This window comes from Oncorhynchus gorbuscha, unplaced genomic scaffold (genome assembly GCF_021184085.1).
Source record: "Oncorhynchus gorbuscha isolate QuinsamMale2020 ecotype Even-year unplaced genomic scaffold, OgorEven_v1.0 Un_scaffold_607, whole genome shotgun sequence".
Lineage (NCBI taxonomy): Eukaryota > Metazoa > Chordata > Actinopteri > Salmoniformes > Salmonidae > Oncorhynchus > Oncorhynchus gorbuscha.
In genome coordinates this window covers 143,222-165,061 of record NW_025745734.1, presented here as the reverse complement: position 1 = coordinate 165,061, position 21,840 = coordinate 143,222, and the positions used below count along the sequence as shown (strand labels likewise).

The 21,840-nt window shown below is 44.3% G+C and overlaps 1 protein-coding gene across 1 annotated transcript; it reads right to left on the bottom strand.

Annotated features, from left to right (window-relative positions):
- Positions 1 to 5,030: 5,030 nt before the first annotated feature.
- cpvl (carboxypeptidase vitellogenic like) lies at positions 5,031 to 20,224 on the bottom strand. Its single transcript, XM_046334837.1, has 13 exons — positions 20,063 to 20,224; positions 19,644 to 19,825; positions 19,066 to 19,184; positions 18,453 to 18,567; positions 15,590 to 15,648; positions 14,124 to 14,203; positions 11,275 to 11,341; positions 10,877 to 10,999; positions 10,555 to 10,686; positions 9,272 to 9,370; positions 8,601 to 8,774; positions 8,047 to 8,229; positions 5,031 to 5,524 (listed from the first exon to the last, which is right to left on the bottom strand). Exons 1-13 carry the CDS (start codon positions 20,065 to 20,067, stop codon positions 5,426 to 5,428), a joined length of 1,437 nt encoding a protein of 478 aa, XP_046190793.1. The 5' UTR covers positions 20,068 to 20,224; the 3' UTR covers positions 5,031 to 5,425.
- Between the last annotated feature and the right edge of the window lie 1,616 nt (positions 20,225 to 21,840).

Here is a 21,840-nt window from a genome sequence, read left to right as displayed (position 1 = left end):
TGTGTGTGTGTGTGTGTGTGTGTGCACTTGCGTGTGTGTGTGTGTGTGCACGTGTGTGTGTGCACGTGTGTCTGTGTGTGTGTGTCTGTGTGTGTGTGTTTGTGTGCGTGTGTGTCTGTGTCTGTGTGTGTGTGTGTGTCTGTATGCGTGTGTCTGTGTGCGTGTCTGTGTGCGTGTGTCTGTGTGCGTGTCTGTGTGTGTGTGTGTGTGTGTGTGTGTATGAATGTTTTCCATCAACACATCTTCCAATAGCCCGAACTAGTAGGAAAGCTCAATATTCACTTTAATTTTGACCACGACTCTGTCATGCTTGCTCAAGTCACCCCTTAGTTAGCACTGATCTAGGATCAGTTTACGCTCCCCATATCCAAACCTAAACCATTAGTGGAGAGGGATTCTAAACAGACCGTAGCTCAGTGTCTGGGAGAAACTCCACTTTTTCCTGAACATGTTGATACTTCAACATAGTACATATGTACATATGACTACATCCTTTAGTAGGAGTGAGCCAAACAGCTCTACAGACAGGTGAGCTAGAGAGACATCATGTAGCTGTCTATGCACTTTGACCTCTGGGATATCCAGAGGGTAGAATAGCCATATTGAGGTCTCAGTGATGCCCGGTTCAATACACCAGCGAGACTCTGTGTGACTGACTGTTGATCTGTAGTGAGACTGACTGACTGACTGTTGATCTGTAGTGAGACTGACTGTTGATCTGTAGTGAGACTGACTGTTGATCTGTAGAGACTGACTGACTGATGCTCTGTAGAGACTGGCTGACTGACTGACTGACTGACTGTTGATCTGTAGTGAGACTGACTGTTGATCTGTAGAGACTGACTGACTGATGCTCTGTAGAGACTGGCTGACTGACTGACTGACTGACTGACTGTTGATCTGTAGTGAGACTGACTGACTGACTGTTGATCTGTAGTGAGACTGACTGACTGACTGTTGATCTGTAGTGAGACTGACTGTTGATCTGTAGAGACTGACTGACTGATGCTCTGTAGAGACTGGCTGACTGACTGACTGATGCTCTGTAGAGACTGACTGAGTGGTTGTTGCTCTGTAGAGAGACTGACTGTTGATCTGTAGAGACTGACTGACTGATGCTCTGTAGAGACTGGCTGACTGACTGACTGTTGATCTGTAGTGAGACTGACTGACTGACTGACTGTTGGTCTGTAGTGAGACTGACTGACTGACTGTTGATCTGTAGTGAGACTGACTGTTGATCTGTAGAGACTGACTGACTGATGCTCTGTAGAGACTGGCTGACTGACTGACTGATGCTCTGTAGAGACTGACTGAGTGGTTGTTGCTCTGTAGAGAGACTGACTGACTGTTGATCTGTAGAGAGACTGACTGACTGTTGCTCTGTAGAGAGACTGGCTGAGTGACTGTTACTCTGTAGAGGCTGACTGCATAGCAGTGACTGTTACTCTGTAGAGGCTGACTGCATAGTAGTGACTGTTACTCTGTAGAGACTAACTGCATAGCAGTGACTGTTACTCTGTAGAGGCTGACTGCATAGTAGTGACTGTTACTCTGTAGAGACTGACTGCCTAGTAGTGACTGTTACTCTGTAGAGACTGACTGCATGGCAGTGACTGTTACTCTGTAGAGACTGACTGCATAGTAGTGACTGTTACTCTGTAGAGACTGACTGCATAGTAGTGACTGTTACTCTGTAGAGACTGACTGCATAGTAGTGACTGTTACTCTGTAGAGACTGACTGCATGGCAGTGACTGTTACCCTGTAGAGACTGACTGCATAGTAGTGACTGTTACTCTGTAGAGACTGACTGCATGGCAGTGACTGTTACCCTGTAGAGACTGTTGTTCTGTAGAGACTGACTGCCTGGCAGTGACTGTTACTCTGTAGAGACTGACTGCATGGCAGTGACTGTTACTCTGTAGTGACTGTTACTCTGTAGAGACTGACTGCCTGGCAGTGACTGTTACTCTGTAGAGACTGACTGCATGGCAGTGACTGTTACTCTGTAGAGACTGACTACATGGCAGTGACTGTTACTCTGTAGAGACTGACTGCATGGCAGTGACTGTTACTCAGTAGAGACTGACTGCATGGCAGTGACTGTTACTCTGTAGTGACTGTTACTCTGTAGAGACTGACTGCCTGGCAGTGACTGTTACTCTGTAGAGACTGACTGCATGGCAGTGACTGTTACTCTGTAGAGACTGACTACATGGCAGTGACTGTTACTCTGTAGAGACTGACTGCATGGCAGTGACTGTTACTCAGTAGAGACTGACTGCATGGCAGTGACTGTTACTCTGTAGTGACTGTTACTCTGTAGAGACTGACTGCCTGGCAGTGACTGTTACTCTGTAGAGACTGACTGCATGGCAGTGACTGTTACCCTGTAGAGACTGACTGCATGGCAGTGACTGTTACTCAGTAGAGACTGACTGCATGGCAGTGACTGTTACTCTGTAGTGACTGTTACTCTGTAGAGACTGACTGCATAGTAGTGACTGTTACTCTGTAGAGACTGACTGCATGGCAGTGACTGTTACCCTGTAGAGACTGACTGCATGGCAGTGACTGTTTCTCTGTAGAGACTGACTGCATGGCAGTGACTGTTACTCTGTAGAGACTGACTGCATGGCAGTGACTGTTACTCTGTAGTGACTGTTACTCTGTAGAGACTGACTGCATGGCAGTGACTGTTACTCTGTAGAGACTGACTGCATGGCAGTGACTGTTACTCTGTAGAGACTGACTGCATGGCAGTGACTGTTACTCTGTAGTGACTGACTGCATGGCAGTGACTGTTACTCAGTAGAGACTGACTGCATGGCAGTGACTGTTACTCAGTAGAGACTGACTGCATGGCAGTGACTGTGCCTAATGGTGAGGCTCCACAGGGTGCTCCTTATAAAGCTTTAAACATGTACCTTTCAGATGTGTTACTACAACATTGTCCAGCTCCAGTTTGGCTCACTGTGAAAGGTAACTAACTAAATGAACAAGGTCAACTGGAAACATGCATTCACTTTATCTCCAGTGTGATGCACAAAGGTCTTGTAGAAAGGCTCGGCAGTGGGTTTGAGGTGTGTGTGCCCGTGTGTGATAACAACTGAACTTATGAAAGGTTGAACATGTATTAAGGGCTTCCTGTATTGTAAACACGTGAAACACCTACAAAGAGCCTTAATTTCATCCACTTTGTATTTTCTTTTGAATCTCTAAACGTTGTGGCTTATTACTTTCACCAACTACTTGAGTATTTAACTGTTCTGAAATAAAACATGTTGCATCATGGGGAATATATGGCATTGACCTCAACATATTCAACTGGAATTGTTGTTAGATGTTTTGTTGGAATAACAGCTAATAGTGTGGAGTTTGTAGTTAACAGACAGGTCAAGCATAAGGAAGACTGGTTTGTCTAACTGTACAGGCAGACATAAAGACAGGATAGTGAGTTCAGGATGAGTGTCTGTGTGGGTTTCTGGGAGAGAGGTGGAGGACAATGCCTGCGCATTAATACAAGTAGAAATGTATCATTTTAATTATAAAACTATAAATATTGTACAGAATGTCATTCATTTTTATAATCTTGACTGTACATGTAATGCAACCACCTCTTTTAGAAAGGAGTCGGAGGTTTTGTACATGTATGTAAATGATGTTTTTAGTAGCACTTGTTTGCAGCCTTCTCAGTGTAAGTTCGTCAAGGTTCATTTCCGCGCTTCGATACGTGTCCACGGTGTATTATACGTAATGGGTTGATGAATTCACAATTGCCTGCATAACTTTGTACATGTTTGTGTGTCTCATCACAGCATATTGTTTGGTCTGCGTTTGGTTCAGCAGTTGTTCAGATGTTACACATCACTGCGGCTACATTACAGCAGGAGAATAAAGCACTTGTTCTGTAACATTACTCAGCTGGCTCAAATGACTTTAGATGTACAGACAAACCATATAACCTTAAAATGTACACCGACTATACACCAGTGGAGGCTGGTGAGGGGAGGACGGCTCATAATGATGTTGCGGTTGTTGACACAAACTGGTGCGCCTGGCTCCTACTACCAAACCCTGTTCAATGGCACATATGATTTGTCTTGCTCATTCACCCTCTGATTGCCACACACACAATCCTTGTCTCTGTTGGCTCAAGGCTTAAAAATCATTCTTTAACATGTCTCCTCCCCTTCCCCACCACTGACGAAGTGGATTTAACAAGTAACATCAATAAGGGATCATAGCTTTCATCTGGATCTACCTGGTCAGTCTGTGATGGAAAGAGCAGGTGTTCTTAATGTTTTGTCCACTCAGTGTATCTACATATACAGTGGAGCACATGTTCATGGTACTGTACTGTAATCAAGATGTGTGTGAATATGTGGCAAGGGGAGCATGTCCTGATAGATCTGAGGCTGAAGCAACTCCTTAGTGACCAGTAATCCACATGGTCTTCCAAGAAAAAGCCCTGACCATTGATTTCTCATTAAATAGTTGTGTTTAAATGTTCTAAAACCATCAATAACTATGGAGATGTCTAGACTGCTTCAATTAAGTTTAATGAGCTGATAAGTAGCATGATGGTTTGCCTTGGTACGTGACAGAGCAAGGAGTAGTCATCTCACTGCCCAAACCACCAGATGATCATGCCAGCCTGTTTCTCTGTTACTGGTTAGTACTTTCTAAAACAGTCTGCTATGATTGTCTGTGGAGGTTATTGAGTTCTCAGAGTAGTACCTACTATTACCTAAACAGAGGCAGGTATTGTAGCCTATTCAGAGTTGAATTGTTATTTTTTGGATTAAACAGGATGGTCGAGTAGGACTGAATCATCTGACAGGTAGAATAGAAAGGTCTTGGTCATTATCTGAAGTTGGATAATGGAACTTTTACCAAAGTTGTATAAGAGAAACTATTCAGTAACTTTGTTGCATTTACAAGGGACAACACCACCGGGCATTTACAGTATTTCAAACACCAGCGCCCTCTGGTGTTCATCCATTGAACTTGTTTGACAGACCCATGTTGGTTTCATATTTATTTTTATTACAATTGCATTGCATGCCATCTCTTCATCTTAATCATGTGCAATATAAATCATTATTCCCCACAGTCCAAAAAAAATATTCATTTTGACAGATCCACAGAATAGCAAACATGAGAATTCATTGGCAGTGCATCAGAGTGCAGTCAGAATCTGAGGGTTAAAGTAGGTTTTAGGTCATTAAAGTCTGATGAAGGCAGCATAGCTGTCCAGACGTCTCTATCCATGACATGTATTCCTTTCTAGGTGATAGACCTCTACCATGTATAATTGTGTAATTGTGTTTGAAATAAACAGCCACTGGGAATCTGGAGACACTCCGAATCAAAAGGTGGAAGAACTTAGAACAACTGTGTTCCTGCTCAGTCCCGCCCACTTAAATAAATCCCTGTGTTGAGAGGAATCTGTCAATCATATCAAAGGACCTCTGTGGTTGGTCGTATGGTAGTATGTGCCCTCCCCCTCGTATAATCACCTGCATGACAAGGAGACAAACAGACAGTCAGACAGGTTTAGCATGTGAACCAGTTTCCCCATCAGCAGCACAGTGTTCCCACCTGGTGTCCATAAAGTTGATCATATCTTCCTGGCACAGCCATTTTCAATAAGACTCTACTTGCAATAATAGTCACGTGCTTGTTTTTTTCCTACTAAACTCAGTTGAATGCACTGACTAAGGTGTTCTGCATGAGATCTACTGCTAAATCACTCACATTATGTTTAGTAATGCTATGTTAGCATTTTCCATTTTAAAGGGTGGCCAAGTGCCCTGAATACCCAGTAAAGTCCTGGGCCCAGATTCACAAAGCACTGCTTACGCAATAACTTAAGAAGCTGCTTAAGAAAAAAAAAAAGAAGTTCACAAGATATATTTGGTAAGTGCAATTCCTCAAGAATTAATGATTTTCTTTCAAACTCCTCAAATATCTTATGTACAGTTTAAGTCGGAAGTTTACATACACCTGAGCCAAATACATTTAAACTCAGTTTTTCACAATTCCTGACATTTAAACCTAGTAAAGATTCCCTCCACTTTATTTCAAGAATGTGAAATATTACAATAATAGTAGAGTGTGATTTATTTCAGCTTTTATTTCTTTCATCACATGTGGGTCAGAAGTTTACATACACTCAATTAGTATTTGGTAGCATTGCCTTTAAATTGTTTAACTTGGGTCAAACATTGCATCCACAAGCTTCCCACAATAAGTTGGGTTAATTTTGGCCCATTCCTCCTGACAGAGCTGGTGTATCTGAGTCAGGTTTGTAGGCCTCTTGGCTCGCACATGCTTTTTCAGTTCTGCCCACAAATGTTCTATAGGATTGAGGTCAGGGCTGTCATGGCCACTCCAATACCTTGACTTGTTCTTAAGCCATTTTGCCACAACTTTGGAAGTATGCTTGGGATCATTGTCTATTTGAAAGACCCATTTGCGACCAAGCTTTAACTTCCTGACTGATGTCTTGAGATGTTGCTTCAATATATCCACATAATTTTCCTCCCTCATGATGCCATCTATCTTGTGAAGTGCACCTGTCCCTCCTGCAGCAAAGCACCCCCACAACATGATGCTGCCACCCCGATGCTTCACGGTTGGGATGGTGTTCTTCGGCTTGCAAGCCTCCCCCTTTTTCCTCCAAACATATCAATGGGCATTATGGCCAAACAGTTATATTTCTGTTTCATCAGACCAGAGGACATTTCTCCAAAAAGTACGATCTTTGTCCCCATGTGCAGTTGCAAACCATAGTCTGGCTTTTTTATGGCGGTTTTGGAGCAGTGGCTTCTTCCTTGTTGAGTGGCCTTTCAGGTTATGTCGATATAGGACTCACTTTACTGTGGATATAGATACTTTCGTACATGTTTCCTCCAGCATCTTCACAAGGACCTTTGCTGTTGTTCTGGGATTGATTTGTACTTTTCGCACCAAAGTACGTTCATCTCTAGGAGACAGAACGAGTCTCCTTCCTGAGATGTATGACGGCTGCATGGTCCCATGGTGTTTATACTTGAACTATTGTTTATACAGATGAATGTGGTTCCTTCAGGCATTCGGAAATTGCTCCCAAGGATGAACCAGACTTGTGGAGGTCTACAATTTTTTTTCTGAGGCCTTGGCTGATTTCTTTTGATTTTCCCATGATGTCAAGCAAAGAGGCACTGAGTTTGAAGGTAGGTCTTGAAATACATCCACAGGTACACCTCCAATTGACTCAAATTATGTCAATTAGCCTACCAGAAGCTTATAAAGCCATGACATAATTTTGTGGAATTTTCCAAGCTGTTTAAAGGCACAGTCAACTTCGTGCATGTAAACTTCTGACCCACTGGAATTGTGATACAGGGAATTATAAGTGAAATAATCTGTCTGTAAACAATTTTTGGAAAAATTACTTGTGTCATGCACAAAGTAGATGTCCTAACTGACTTGCCAAAACTATAGTTTGTTGACAAGAAATTTGTGGAGTGGTTAACGAGTTAATGACTCCAACCTAAGTGTATGTAAACTTACGACTTCAACTGCATCTTCTTACGATGTTTGTTGCTAGGCACCCGATTTAGCTAGCTATCTGGCTAGCAATGGCAATCATGTTAGCAAATTTCCAACTGAGATTACTCTTCTAAAACGTGTTCTTGGGTTTAAAATAATAAATACTGAAACTTTCAGATGAAGTTTGTGAGTGAATTAAACATGTTCAATTGCTTTCATGAACTTTTTCTCTCACTGCCCTGAGATTAAGACAAGGGTTTAGCTAACTCGGAATTCAAGTACACTTCCAAGAACTTTATTTTCAAGAATCTAATTTCTTAACTTTTTGCTTCAGGAGAAACATAAGAAATAGTGCAAGAGAATTTCCTCTAAACTTTTTGAGGAATAGCAACTTTGCTTAACTTTCTTCTTAAGTCTATAGTTAAGGAAACAAATGGCAACCAAGAAGAAATGTTAAGAAGGTTTTTGTGAATCCGACCCCTGGACACAGACATGCAGTACTCACCTGGTAGAATTCCCCTACTTGGCGAACATATCCAGCCACCTCTGTGTCCTCTGGCTGGATCTTCCAATGGAAGCGAGAGGCTTTGTTGAACTCATCAGCCCCGGTCCAGTTCACCGTGGGCAGGAACCTCTCGGTCAGGGGGGCCGCCACAATCACATCCAGCTGACCACTGTAAATCAACACCTGTGTGTGTGTGTGTGTGTGTGTACAGAAGAGAGAGAGAAACACAGATAAGGCATTTATTTAATGATGACAGTATAGTGGTCCAAGCAATAGCTGAGGAGAGGAGTTAGTGGCGGACGCCGTAGCTCGTGGCGGACGCCGTAGCTCGTGACGGATACTGTAAACCAACGTTAAACCATGGCTCAGTTGGTGGAGCGCGCTGCTCGCAGAGCAAGGATTGTGGGTTAGAGTCGCTGGGCCACCCATACATTAAATGTACGCACGCGTCAGTGTCTCTGGATAAAAGCATCTGCTAAATGACATATATTATAGATCTGTGCTGTTAATAGAAGCATGTCTGAGTACTAGATGGGCATCGACTCTAGTCTCACCCTGTAGTTGTCCATGAGCGTGGCGAGCCAGGGTTTGATGCTCTTCATGACATCCTGCAGCAGGTGTTTCTCCACCTCCGAGCCGTCGTGGAACGTCAGGTTCCCCACGTGGATGGAGCGCCGCACCTCTGCCAGAGTCACAAACTGGGAGAAATACTCCTGATCTGCAGGCTCCTGTAGCATAGAGAACCATAAACATACATGTTATTATTGAACCTTTATGGAAAACGTGCAGCTGTGTGGAAGTGTAACAGTAGAACTTTAAACCGTCCCCTCGCCCATACCCGGGCACGAACCAGGGACCCTCTGCACACATCAACAACAGTCACCCACGAAGCATCGTTACCCATCGCTACATAAAAGCCGGACCACCGCTAACTAAGCGTTTCACATCCGTTACATAAGCCTGGTGACACATTTCATTCAGGAAATCTTCTCTGGGTAATATAACTGGCACTTTATTCAATCAGCTGGGTGTCTGTGTAAGCCTCGCTCTGTGTACCTACCTGACCCTTATTCAATCATCTGGGTGTCTGTGTAAGCCTCGCTCTGTGTACCTACCTGACCCTTATTCAATCAGCTGGGTGTCTGTGTAAGCCTCGCTCTGTGTACCTACCTGACCTTTATTCAATCAGCTGGGTGTCTGTGTAAGCCTCGCTCTGTGTACCTACCTGACACTGCAAGTAATTGAAGTAGTTGGTGCAGCCAGTGGCGTTCTGGAAGAACGAGGGGTACGGAAGAATGTCCCCATTCAGCAAGCTGTCAAATACCTGCAGGACAAGAGGACAGTGGAAGAACGAGGGGTACGGCAGAATGTCCCCGTTCAGCAAGCTGTCAAATACCTGCAGGACAAGAGGACAGTGGAAGAACGAGGGGTACGGCAGAATGTCCCCGTTCAGCAAGCTGTCAAATACCTGCAGGACAAGAGGACAGTGGAAGAACGAGGGGTACGGCAGAATGTCCCCCCGTTCAGCAAGCTGTCAAATACCTGCAGGACAAGAGGACAGTGGAAGAACGAGGGGTACGGCAGAATGTCCCCGTTCAGCAAGCTGTCAAACACCTGCAGGACAAGAGGACAGTGGAAGAACGTACCAGGAAGTTGGAGGCCTTGAAAGAATGGCTGCCAGACATTCAGATATGTGGTGGACAACAAACACACAGGTTATTGTGTTAGCAGATATGTAGAGTGGACAACAAACACACATGTTATTGTGTTAGCAGATATGTAGAGTGGACAACAAACGCACAGGTTATTGTGTTAGCAGATATGTAGAGTGGACAACAAACGCACAGGTTATTGTGTTAGCAGATATGTAGAGTGGACAACAAACGCACAGGTTATTGTGTTAGCAGATATGTAGAGTGGACAACAAACGCACAGGTTATTGTGTTAGCAGATATGTAGAGTGGACAACAAGATATGTAGAGTGGACAACAAACACAGGTTATTGTGTTAGCAGATATGTAGAGTGGACAACAAACACACAGGTTATTGTGTTAGCAGATATGTAGAGTGGACAACAAACACACAGGTTATTGTGTTAGCAGATATGTAGAGTGGACAACAAACACACAGGTTATTGTGTTAGCAGATATGTAGAGTGGACAACAAACACACAGGTTATTGTGTTAGCAGATATGTAGAGTGGACAACAAACGCACAGGTTATTGTGTTAGCAGATATGTAGAGTGGACAACAAACGCACAGGTTATTGTGTTAGCAGATATGTAGAGTGGACAACAAACACACAGGTTATTGTGTTAGCAGATATGTAGAGACAACAAACACACAGGACAACAAAAACACACAGGTTATTGTGTTAGCAGATATGTAGAGTGGACAACAAACACACAGGTTATTGTGTTAGCAGATATGTACAACAAACAGGTTATTGTGTTAGCAGATATGTAGAGTGGACAACAAACACACAGGTTATTGCAGATGCAGTCTTACCTCAAAGGCCTCCACCCATTTCTCCTGCTGGATGAGCTGCACCCCACTGGCTGTCTGCTGCTCAACATACTGCTTCTGGAGCAGGTCTATCAGACCTGTCTGGTACAGGAAGTCACCATACCCTCCCAGCATCTGACAGAGAGACAGAACAGGTGAGACCAAGGGAAAGAGCAAATGAAGAACAAAAACACCTTTTGTTTTTCATCCTGGAGATATAATAATATATCTTAAATGATATTACTGATATATTTCATATTAAGTCAAGAAGTGTCAACCAATGCTGAGTAAAGTTGATATCACGGTGTATTAAAACACAACCCACCAGCTCTGGGTCACAGAGGCCGTCTCCAATGGCAACTCCCTTGAAGTTGATCTTCACCTTAGCAATGGGATTATGCTTATGGATGTAGTAACCAATGGCTGGGACATACTTTCCTGCATAGGACTGAGGACAATTCCAATCAATTTTAGTGTCTGCGTTCTGATTGCAGAAAGTAATTTCAATTTTATGTTATTATGCATTTAAGTGGAAAGATTATTCTTGTTGCTATAGCAGAGACCCTAAAATAACCATTTTAAGACCTTGTTCAGCATCATAAAAGGGAATAAAAAGCAGATGTCTTTGTAGCAACTAGGATTTGGGGAATTTGCCAACTAGGATGAAGGGAAGTTGTGTAATGTTATGTGGAACACAGATGTGGAGACTGGAACCAAACTCACCTCTCCTGTAGCATAGAAGTCATTGGACTGATACTCAGAGAAGATCTGGAAGAACTGAGTCAATGCACTAGAGGACAAAGACAAGATGAGAAAAACAATGGATGCCATGTGACATAACCAAGGTCCTAGATGTACATTGACCAGAGACCATGATGCCATGTGACATAACCAAGGTCCTAGATGTACAGTGACCAGAGACCATGATGCCATGTGACATAACCAAGGTCCTAGATGTACATTGACCAGAGACCATGATGCCATGTGACATAACCAAGGTCCTAGATGTACATTGACCAGAGACCATGATGCCATGTGACATAACCAAGGTCCTAGATGTACATTGACCAGAGACCATGATGCCATGTGACATAACCAAGGTCCTAGATGTATATTGGACATGCGTCCTTCGAAACACGACCCCGCCAAGCCGCACTGCTTCTTGCCACACTGCTCACTTAATCCGGAAGCCAGCCGCACCAATGGGGCTGATAGACATGCTGACAAGGTACAAATCTGTCGTTCTGCCCCGAACAGGCAGTTAACCCACTGTTCCTAGGCCGTCATTGAAAATAAGAATTTGTTCTTAACTGACTTGCCTGGTTAAATAAAGGTAAAATAAAAAATAAATAATAAATGTGTCAGAGGAAACAGCGTACAACTGCTGCTTTCAAGGTGCGGGACTCTAACCCGGAAGCTTACAAGAAACCTGCTATGCCCTGCAACGAACCATCAAACAGGCAAAGCGTCAATACAGGGCTAAGATTGAATCCTACTACACCGGCTCCGACGCTCGTCTTATGTGGCAGGGCTTGCTAAGTATTACAGACATACCGCCCAAACAGATCCACAGATGATGCAATCTATTGCACTCCACACTGCCCTTTCCCACCTGGACAAAAGGAAGACTTATGTGAGAATGCTATTCATTGATACAGCTCAGTGTTCAACACCATAGTACCCTCAAAGCTCATCACTAAGCTAAGGATCCTGGGACTAAACACCTTCCTCTGCAACTGGATCCTGGACTTCCTGACGGGCTTCCCCCAGGTGGTGTCAACACCATAGTACCCTCAAAGCTCATCACCACGCAACACATCTGCCACGCTGATCCTCAACACTGGAGCTCCACAGGGGTGCGTGCTCAGTCCCCTCCAGTACTCCCTGTTCACCCACGACTGCATGGCCAGGCACGACTCCAACACCATCATTAAGTTTGCAGACGACACAACCGCCTGATCACCGACAACGAAGAGACAGCCTATAGGGAGGAGGTCAGAGACCTGGCCGGGTGGTGCCAGAATAACAACCTATCCCTCAATGTAACCAAGACTAAGAAGATGATTGTGGACTACAGGAAAAGGAGGACAGAGCACGCCCCATTCTCATCGACGGGGCTGTAGTGGAGCAGGTTGAGCGCTTCAAGTTCCTTGGCGTCCACATCAACAACAAACTAGAATAGTCCAAAGCCTATTCCCCTCAGGAAACTAAAAATATTTGGCATGGGTCCTGAGATCCTCAAAAGGTTCTACAGCTGCAACATCAGTTGGATGCAACCTCACTGGTTGCATCACTGCCTGGTACGGCAATTGCTCGGCCTCCAACCGCAAGGCACTACAGAGGGTAGTGCATACGGCCAAGTACATCACTGGAGCTAAGCTGCCTGCCATCCAGGACCTCTACACCAGGCGGTGTCAGAGGAAGGCCCTAAAAATTGTCAAAGACCCCAGCCACCCCAGTCATAGACTGTTCTCTCTACTACCGCATGGCAAGTGGTACCAGAGTGCCAAGTCTAGGTCCAAGAGGCTTCTAAACAGCTTCTACCCCCAAGCCACTAGACTCCTGAACAGGTAATCACATGGCTACCTGAACTATTTGCATTGTGTTCCTCCCCCCCAACTGCTCTTTTTACGCTGCTGCTCCTCTGTTTATCATATATGCATAGTCACTTTAACTATATACACATTCATGTACATACTACCTCAATTGGGCCGACCAACCAGTGCTCCCGCTCATTGGCTAATTGGGCTATCTGCATTTTGTCCCACCCACCACCCCCTATTTTAAGCTACTGTTACTCTCTGTTCATCATATATGCATGGTCACTTTAACCATATGTACATACTACCTCAATCAGCCTGACTAACCGGTGCCTGTATGTAGCCTCGCTACTTTTATAGCCTTGCTGCTTTTATAGCCTCGCTACTGTATATAGCCTGTCTTTTTACTGTTGTTTTATTTCTTAAACTTACCTATTCTTCACCCAACACATTTTTTTGCACTATTGGTTAGAGCCTGTAAGTGAGCATTTCACTGTCCCCTGTTGTATTCGGGGGACATGACAAACTTTTATTTGATTTGACTGTCAGCACGCATGCGCTCGGCCCGCCACAGGAGTCGCTAGAGCGCGATGGGAAGAGGACATCCCAGGTGGCCAAATCCTCCCCTAACCCGGACGACGCTGGGCCAATTGTGCGCCGCCTCATGGGTCTCCCGGTCGCGGCCCGGCTGCTACACAGCCCGGGATCGAACCCAGATCTGTAGTGAGGCCTCAAGCCCCGCAATGCATTAGACCGCTGCACCACTCAGAAAGGCCACCATCAGATCTTTACAATGCCTAGAGAAGTGTTTTCCATCTTAGGAACCACATCAATATGATAGAATGATATTATAATCTGTGCATAGTGTAAGGCTGCGTTTACACAGGCAGCTCAATTCTGATCTTTTGCCCATTATTATGGGCAAAAGACCTGGTCTGATTGGTCAAAAGACCAATTGGTGAATAAAAGATCAGAATTGAGCTGTCTGTAAATACAGCCTAATGCACCCAGAACCTCAGTGACCAGACTTACCTGTACAGATCTCTGCCTACATCATCCTGGTTCTGAGCAAAGCCTCGGTCATCATCAGTGAAACTGAACCCTGTTCCTACCTGGACAAGAAAACACACACCTGACATTACAATCACATACTGTACATGCTGTTAGGTAACATTACAATCACATACTGCACCTGCTGTTAGGTAACATTACAATCACATACTGCACATGCTGTTAGGTAACATTACAATCACATACTGCACCTGCTGTTAGGTAACATTACAATCACATACTGCACCTGCTGTTAGGTAACATTACAATCACATACTGCACATGCTGTTAGGTAACATTACAATCACATACTGCACCTGCTGTTAGGTAACATTACAATCACATACTGCACCTGCTGTTAGGTAACATTACAATCACATACTGCACATGCTGTTAGGTAACATTACAATCACATACTGCACCTGCTGTTAGGTAACATTACAATCACATACTGCACCTGCTGTTAGGTAACATTACAATCACATACTGCACCTGCTGTTAGGTAACATTACAATCACATACTGCACCTGCTGTTAGGTAACATTACAATCACATACTGCACATGCTGTTAGGTAACATTACAATCACATACTGCACATGCTGTTAGGTAACATTACAATCACATACTGCACCTGCTGTTAGGTAACATTACAATCACATACTGCACCTGCTGTTAGGTAACATTACAATCACATACCTGCTACAATGCTGTTAGGTAACATTACAATCACATACTGCACCTGCTGTTAGGTAACATTACAATCACATACTGCACATGCTGTTAGGTAACATTACAATCACATACTGCACATGCTGTTAGGTAACATTACAATCACATACTGCACATGTAACATTACAATCAGCACCTGCTAACATTACAATCACACACATTACAATCACATACTGCACCTGCTGTTAGGTAACATTACAATCACATACTGCACATGCTGTTAGGTAACATTACAATCACATACTGTACATGCAGTTAGTTAACATTACAATCACATACTGCACATGCTGTTAGTTAACATTACAATCACATACTGTACATGCTGTTAGGTAACATTACAATCACACACTGTACATGCTGTTGGGTATCATTACAATCACATACTGTACATGCTGTTGGGTATCATTACAATCACATACTGTACATGCTGTTGGGTATCATTACAATCACATACTGTACATGCTGTTACATTTCAAATACTATTAAGTAACATTACACACATTTTGATGAGAAAACTATTAAAGCAGCATAGAAACCAAATCAAACCTGTCTGATACAGGATGTCCTAAATGGCACCCTATTGCCTATTTAGTACAATTCTTTTGATAAGAGGACCTGGTCAAAAGTAGAGCACTATAAAAAGGAAATTAGGGTGCCATTTGGATGCAAACAAACTGTGTTCATACATTCACACGAAGGAAGTAGAAGCCATACGTACTGGATTGTCGATGTACAGGACAGAGTATCTGGATGTCCAGGGATAGTCTCTGTAGCCCACTGTAAACAGGTGAAACAACACAATACATGGAGAGAGATGAAGGTCCCACCACTACAGTAGGAACAGAGATACATGGAGAGAGATGAAGGTCCCACCACCACAGTAGGAACAGAGATACATGGAGAGAGATGAAGGTCCCACCACTACAGTAGGAACAGAGATACATGGAGAGAGATGAAGGTCCCACCACCACAGTAGGAACAGAGATACATGGAGAGAGATGAAGGTCCCACCACTACAGTAGGAACAGAGATACATGGAGAGAGATGAAGGTCCCACCACTACAGTAGGAACAGAGATACATGGAGAGAGATGAAGGTCCCACCACTACAGTAGGAACAGAGATACATGGAGAGAGATGAAGGTCCCACCACTACAGTAGGAACAGAGATACATGGAGAGAGAGACGAAGGTCCCACCACTACAGTAGGAACAGAGATACATGGAGAGAGATGAAGGTCCCACCACTACAGTAGGAACAGAGATACATGGAGAGAGACGAAGGTCCCACCACTACAGTAGGAACAGAGATACATGGAGAGAGACGAAGGTCCCACCACTACAGTAGGAACAGAGATACATGGAGAGAGACGAAGGTCCCACCACTACAGTAGGAACAGAGATACATGGAGAGAGACGAAGGTCCCACCACTACAGTAGGAACAGAGATACATGGAGAGAGACGAAGGCCCCACCACTACAGTAGGAACAGAGACACATGGAGAGAGACGAAGGTCCCACCACTACAGTAGGAACAGAGATACATGGAGAGAGACGAAGGTCCCACCACTACAGTAGGAACAGAGATACATGGAGAGAGACGAAGGTCCCACCACTACAGTAGGAACAGAGATACATGGAGAGAGACGAAGGTCCCACCACTACAGTAGGAACAGAGATACATGGAGAGAGACGAAGGCCCCACCACCACAGTAGGAACAGAGACACATGGAGAGAGACGAAGGTCCCACCACCACAGTAGGAACAGAGATACATGGAGAGAGATGAAGGTCCCACCACTACAGTAGGAACAGAGATACATGGAGAGAGATGAAGGTCCCACCACTACAGTAGGAACATACAGGTGGCTTTCTGATAGAAATGACAGACAGGGGTCAGTACAGAGACACGTTACTATACACTAGACAGGGGTCAGTACAGAGTCATGTTATTATACACTAGACAGGGGTCAGTACAGAGTCACGTTATTATACACTAGACAGGGGTCAGTAGAGTCATGTTATTATACACTAGACAGGGGTCAGTAGAGTCATGTTATTATACACTAGACAGGGGTAAGTACAGAGTCATGTTATTATTATACACTAGACAGGGGTCAGTAGAGTCATGTTATTATTATACACTAGACAGGGGTCAGTAGAGTCATGTTATTATTATACACTAGACAGGGGTCAGTAGAGTCATGTTATTATTATACACTAGACAGGGGTCAGTACAGAGTCATGTTATTATACACTAGACAGGGGTCAGTACAGAGTCATGTTATTATACACTAGACAGGGGTCAGTACAGAGTCATGTTATTATACACTAGACAGGGGTCAGTACAGAGTCATGTTATTATACACTAGACAGGGGTCAGTACAGAGTCATGTTATTATACACTAGACAGGGGTCAGTACAGAGTCATGTTATTATACACTAGACAGGGGTCAGTACAGAGTCATGTTATTATACACTAGACAGGGGTCAGTACAGAGTCATGTTATTATACACTAGACAGGGGTCAGTACAGAGTCATGTTATTATACACTAGACAGGGGTCATGTTATTATACACTAGACAGGGGTCAGTACAGAGTCATGTTATTATACACTAGACAGGGGTCAGTACAGAGTCATGTTATTAAATACTAGACAGGGGTCAGTACAGAGTCATGTTATTATACACTAGACAGGGGTCAGTACAGAGTCATGTTATTATACACTAGACAGGGGTCAGTAGAGTCATGTTATTATACACAAGACAGGGGTCAGTACAGAGTCATGTTATTATATACACAAGACAGGGGTCAGTACAGAGTCATGTTATTATTATACACTAGACAGGGGTCAGTACAGAGTCATGTTATTATACACTAGACAGGGGTCAGTACAGAGTCATGTTATTATACACTAGACAGGGGTCAGTACAGAGTCATGTTATTATACACTAGACAGGGGTCAGTACAGAGTCATGTTATTATACACTAGACAGGGGTCAGTACAGAGTCATGTTATTATACACTAGACAGGGGTCAGTACAGAGTCATGTTATTATACACTAGACAGGGGTCAGTACAGAGTCATGTTATTATACACTAGACAGGGGTCAGTACAGAGTCATGTTATTATACACTAGACAGGGGTCAGTACAGAGTCATGTTATTATACACTAGACAGGGGTCAGTACAGAGTCATGTTATTATACACTAGACAGGGGTCAGTACAGAGTCATGTTATTATACACTAGACAGGGGTCAGTACAGAGTCATGTTATTATACACTAGACAGGGGTCAGTAGAGTCATGTTATTATACACTAGACAGGGGTCAGTACAGAGTCATGTTATTATACACTAGACAGGGGTCAGTACAGAGTCATGTTATTATACACTAGACAGGGGTCAGTACAGAGTCATGTTATTATACACTAGACAGGGGTCAGTACAGAGTCATGTTATTATACACTAGACAGGGGTCAGTACAGAGTCATGTTATTATACATTAGACAGGGGTCAGTACAGAGTCATGTTATTATACACTAGACAGGGGTCAGTACAGAGACATATGGCTATGTTGGTACCTGTTAGGTTCTTCAATACAACGTAGGGTCCATGTTCTACAAACAGCCCAAACATAGATGTGCCCCCAGGACCCCCCTGCAGCCACAGCAGGACTGGAGCAGTCTCAGGCCACTCCTGCAGAGAGACAGACAGACAGATACAAGTTAGTAGTTCTCTAACAAGTGGATAGTGGAGGTATCTTAGTGAGAGGCCTCCACCCAAAACCCTTCTAATACAACACTGCCACCTTGTGGCCAAGTCGTTGACACAGTTATGAAGTACACACTGTTTAATCACTAGGACCTTGGTAATGTAGGCAGCAGAAAGGACTTGTTTTGTACTTACTTTATAGAGGCTAAGCCCATAAGTCTTTTGTTAAGTTTTCTGAAACCAAAACCTGTTGAAATGTACAATCCAAATAAAGCTGTGCCCTGATTCACACATTCCTTTACAGGAGCTGATAAAAGGTGATTGCTAGACAAACACGTGCTATTGATTCTTGTCACAAGTGAAACTAAGGAGGACACTGCAGCTGATATGGGTGGCACCCTATTCTCTATGTGGCCCTGGTCACAAGTAGTGCACTACAAAGGGAACAGGGTGCCATTTGGGACACATGGTGGTGTAGTGTACCTGAGCAGGGAAGAACCAGAAGTAGAGGTTGCTGTTGTATTTCTTGTTGACAGTGAGGTAGCCGGCATAACTCTTCACATTGGCACCAGGCAGGGGACCTACCAGACTCTGCTTCCGTGCTGAAAGATAGAACAGGTCATTGCTTTCAAATAACTGTCTCAAATCTCGTTTCATCTGAACACTACAATTAGTCTCCATCAGACTTCTGTTGTAATACTGTAACATCCATGATGTTAACATCACAACGTCATAACAACTGTTCTGCACACGGTTATGTCATGTTTTGTTGTGTGGACCCCAGGATGAGTAGCTGCTGCATGTGCAACATGGGGATCCACCTGCATTGCTTGCTGTTTGGGGTTTTAGGCTGGGTTTCTGTACAGCACCTTGAGATATCAGCTGATGTATGAAGGGCTATAGAAATACATTTGATTTGATCTGTGTTGATGCAAATAACATGATGCATAACGCAATCTCGTCTATTGTTTTTAAAAACTTGACAACTGCCTTGTACAACATTAGGGAAAGCCTTAACAGTTGAACAAAATATAGTTTCTGAGTAAAGTAAACCAACCTACCCTCTTCGATGTTGCCCTTTTCCAGGTAGGGGGTGAGAAAGAGCGGCTTGCCAGGGTCGGCTCCTCTGGAGAGCATGCTGACACGGTGAGATTTCCGGCAGAAGAAACTCGAGCAGCCCCTTGACTGTGTTGCCTCCAGAGAAGCCCACAGGAGAAGGACACACAGCGTCTCCTTCAACATTCTGTCAGGGGTGAGTGGAGAGCAGATACATTTGATAGTTTATAGTTTCAACACAATTTCATTCTCACACATGTTTGCATTATCAAATGTCTGCTGTAGCTAGTTTGCGCATGTATAAAAAATAAATTATATTGAATATAAAGAATGAATTAGCTAGCCTAGTCAAATAACCATTGAGAGAACTGCACTGCATAATCCAATGACCAGGCTTTCATACAGTTGTATTTTACACACATACCTCATAATTAGGGCTCGCCTCCTCTGGAGTTCAGAGAAACCAGCTAATCCGTGTTATAGAAGCGAGATAAATCAAATCATCTGTAGTTTCACGTTGTTGCTGCTGCTCCGCGGTTGTTACAAAAATGGATTGGTCACATGATCAACTGGGTGAGTGATCATGTGATTTCATGCTGTTTTGCGCAATCAAGTCCCTCGTCCAACGGTGCGTTTCTGTTTCCGGTTCTCAACCATTCTTCATGTCGAAGAACTTTCGCAACTGCTAAATTCGACACCATTTTTTTACGGTCTAGCCAAATGGTTCATGAATGTTACGGTTTTCTTCAGGCATTGTATTTTTTTTTTCTTTTTGGTTTTAGATAAATGGATGTAGGCCTATTCACATGTTTATCTTGGGTGAATTATTTATGTGCACATGGTTAGTCAATGACGTGAGGCACTAGCATTTTTACCAAATGCAGGCTATAGCCTACACTCAAATTGATGCATAACCCCTAATCGTGGAAGACATTTTAGTATGCCTAGCTAACTGTGACTGAAAGGGCCCCTAAACAATTATTAGAACATTAGGTACATTTTTTTCAATATTAAATTATTTACATGAAATGGTTCGGTCCTGCCCCCAAACCAGGCGCGAACGGTACTTGCTAGCAGTGATTTGCCGGTGGAGCATCATGTCTCAGCTTCCTAAAGAAAAATCTGGCTTCCAAAAACGAAAAGAAAGAAAAAGACAGGAGTGAGAATGTCACCCAATTTTTCACAAAGGAAGTTGGGGGGAGTCCGTGTGTGGTGGAAATGAACCTGTTTGCTTAGTCCATAGTGAAATAGGCTACTTATGCTCCCATAATATTAGTTACTTAGTATTATCTTCACAGAAAATTTTGTGTTTTAGCTGACATTTAATCAATGCAGGAAAACTTTTACCAAGCTATTCATAGTAATTCACTGTCTCCCCATCCCCATACCCCTGAACCAGCCCTGTCTCCCCATCCCCATATCCCTGAACCAGCCCTGTCTCCCCATCCCCATACCAAGGAACACACGCCGCCAGGAAGAGATGATGAGAGACAGCTCAGGACAGTGCAGCAATGGTGTTTCAGAACCTGAACCAGCCCTGTCTCCCCATCCCCATACCCCTGAACCAGCCCTGTCTCCCATCCACATACCCCTGAACCAGCCCTGTCTCCCATCCCCATATCCCTGAACCAGCCCTGTCTCCCCATCCCCATACCCCTGAACCAGCCCTGTCTCCCCATCCCCATACCCCGGAACCAGCCCTGTCTCCCCATCCCCATACCCCTGAACCAGCCCTGTCTCCCATCCCCATACCCCCCTGAACCAGCCCTGTCTCCCATCCCCATACCCCTGAACCAGCCCTGTCTCCCATCCCCATACCCCTGAACCAGCCCTGTCTCCCATCCCCATACCCCTGAACCAGCCCTGTCTCCCCATCCCCATACCCCTGAACCAGCCCTGTCTCCCATCCCCATACCCCTGAACCAGCCCTGTCTCCCATCCCCATACCCCTGAACCAGCCCTGTCTCCCATACCCCTGAACCAGCCCTGTCTCCCCATCCCCATCCAACTGAACCAGCCCTGTCTCCCATCCCCATACCCCTGAACCAGCCCTGTCTCCCATCCCCATCCCCCTGAATCAGCCCTGTCTCCCATCCCCATACCTCTGAACCAGCCCTGTCTCCCATCCCCATACCCCTGAACCAGCCCTGTCTCCCATCCCCATCCCCCCTGAATCAGCCCTGTCTCCCCATCCCCATACCC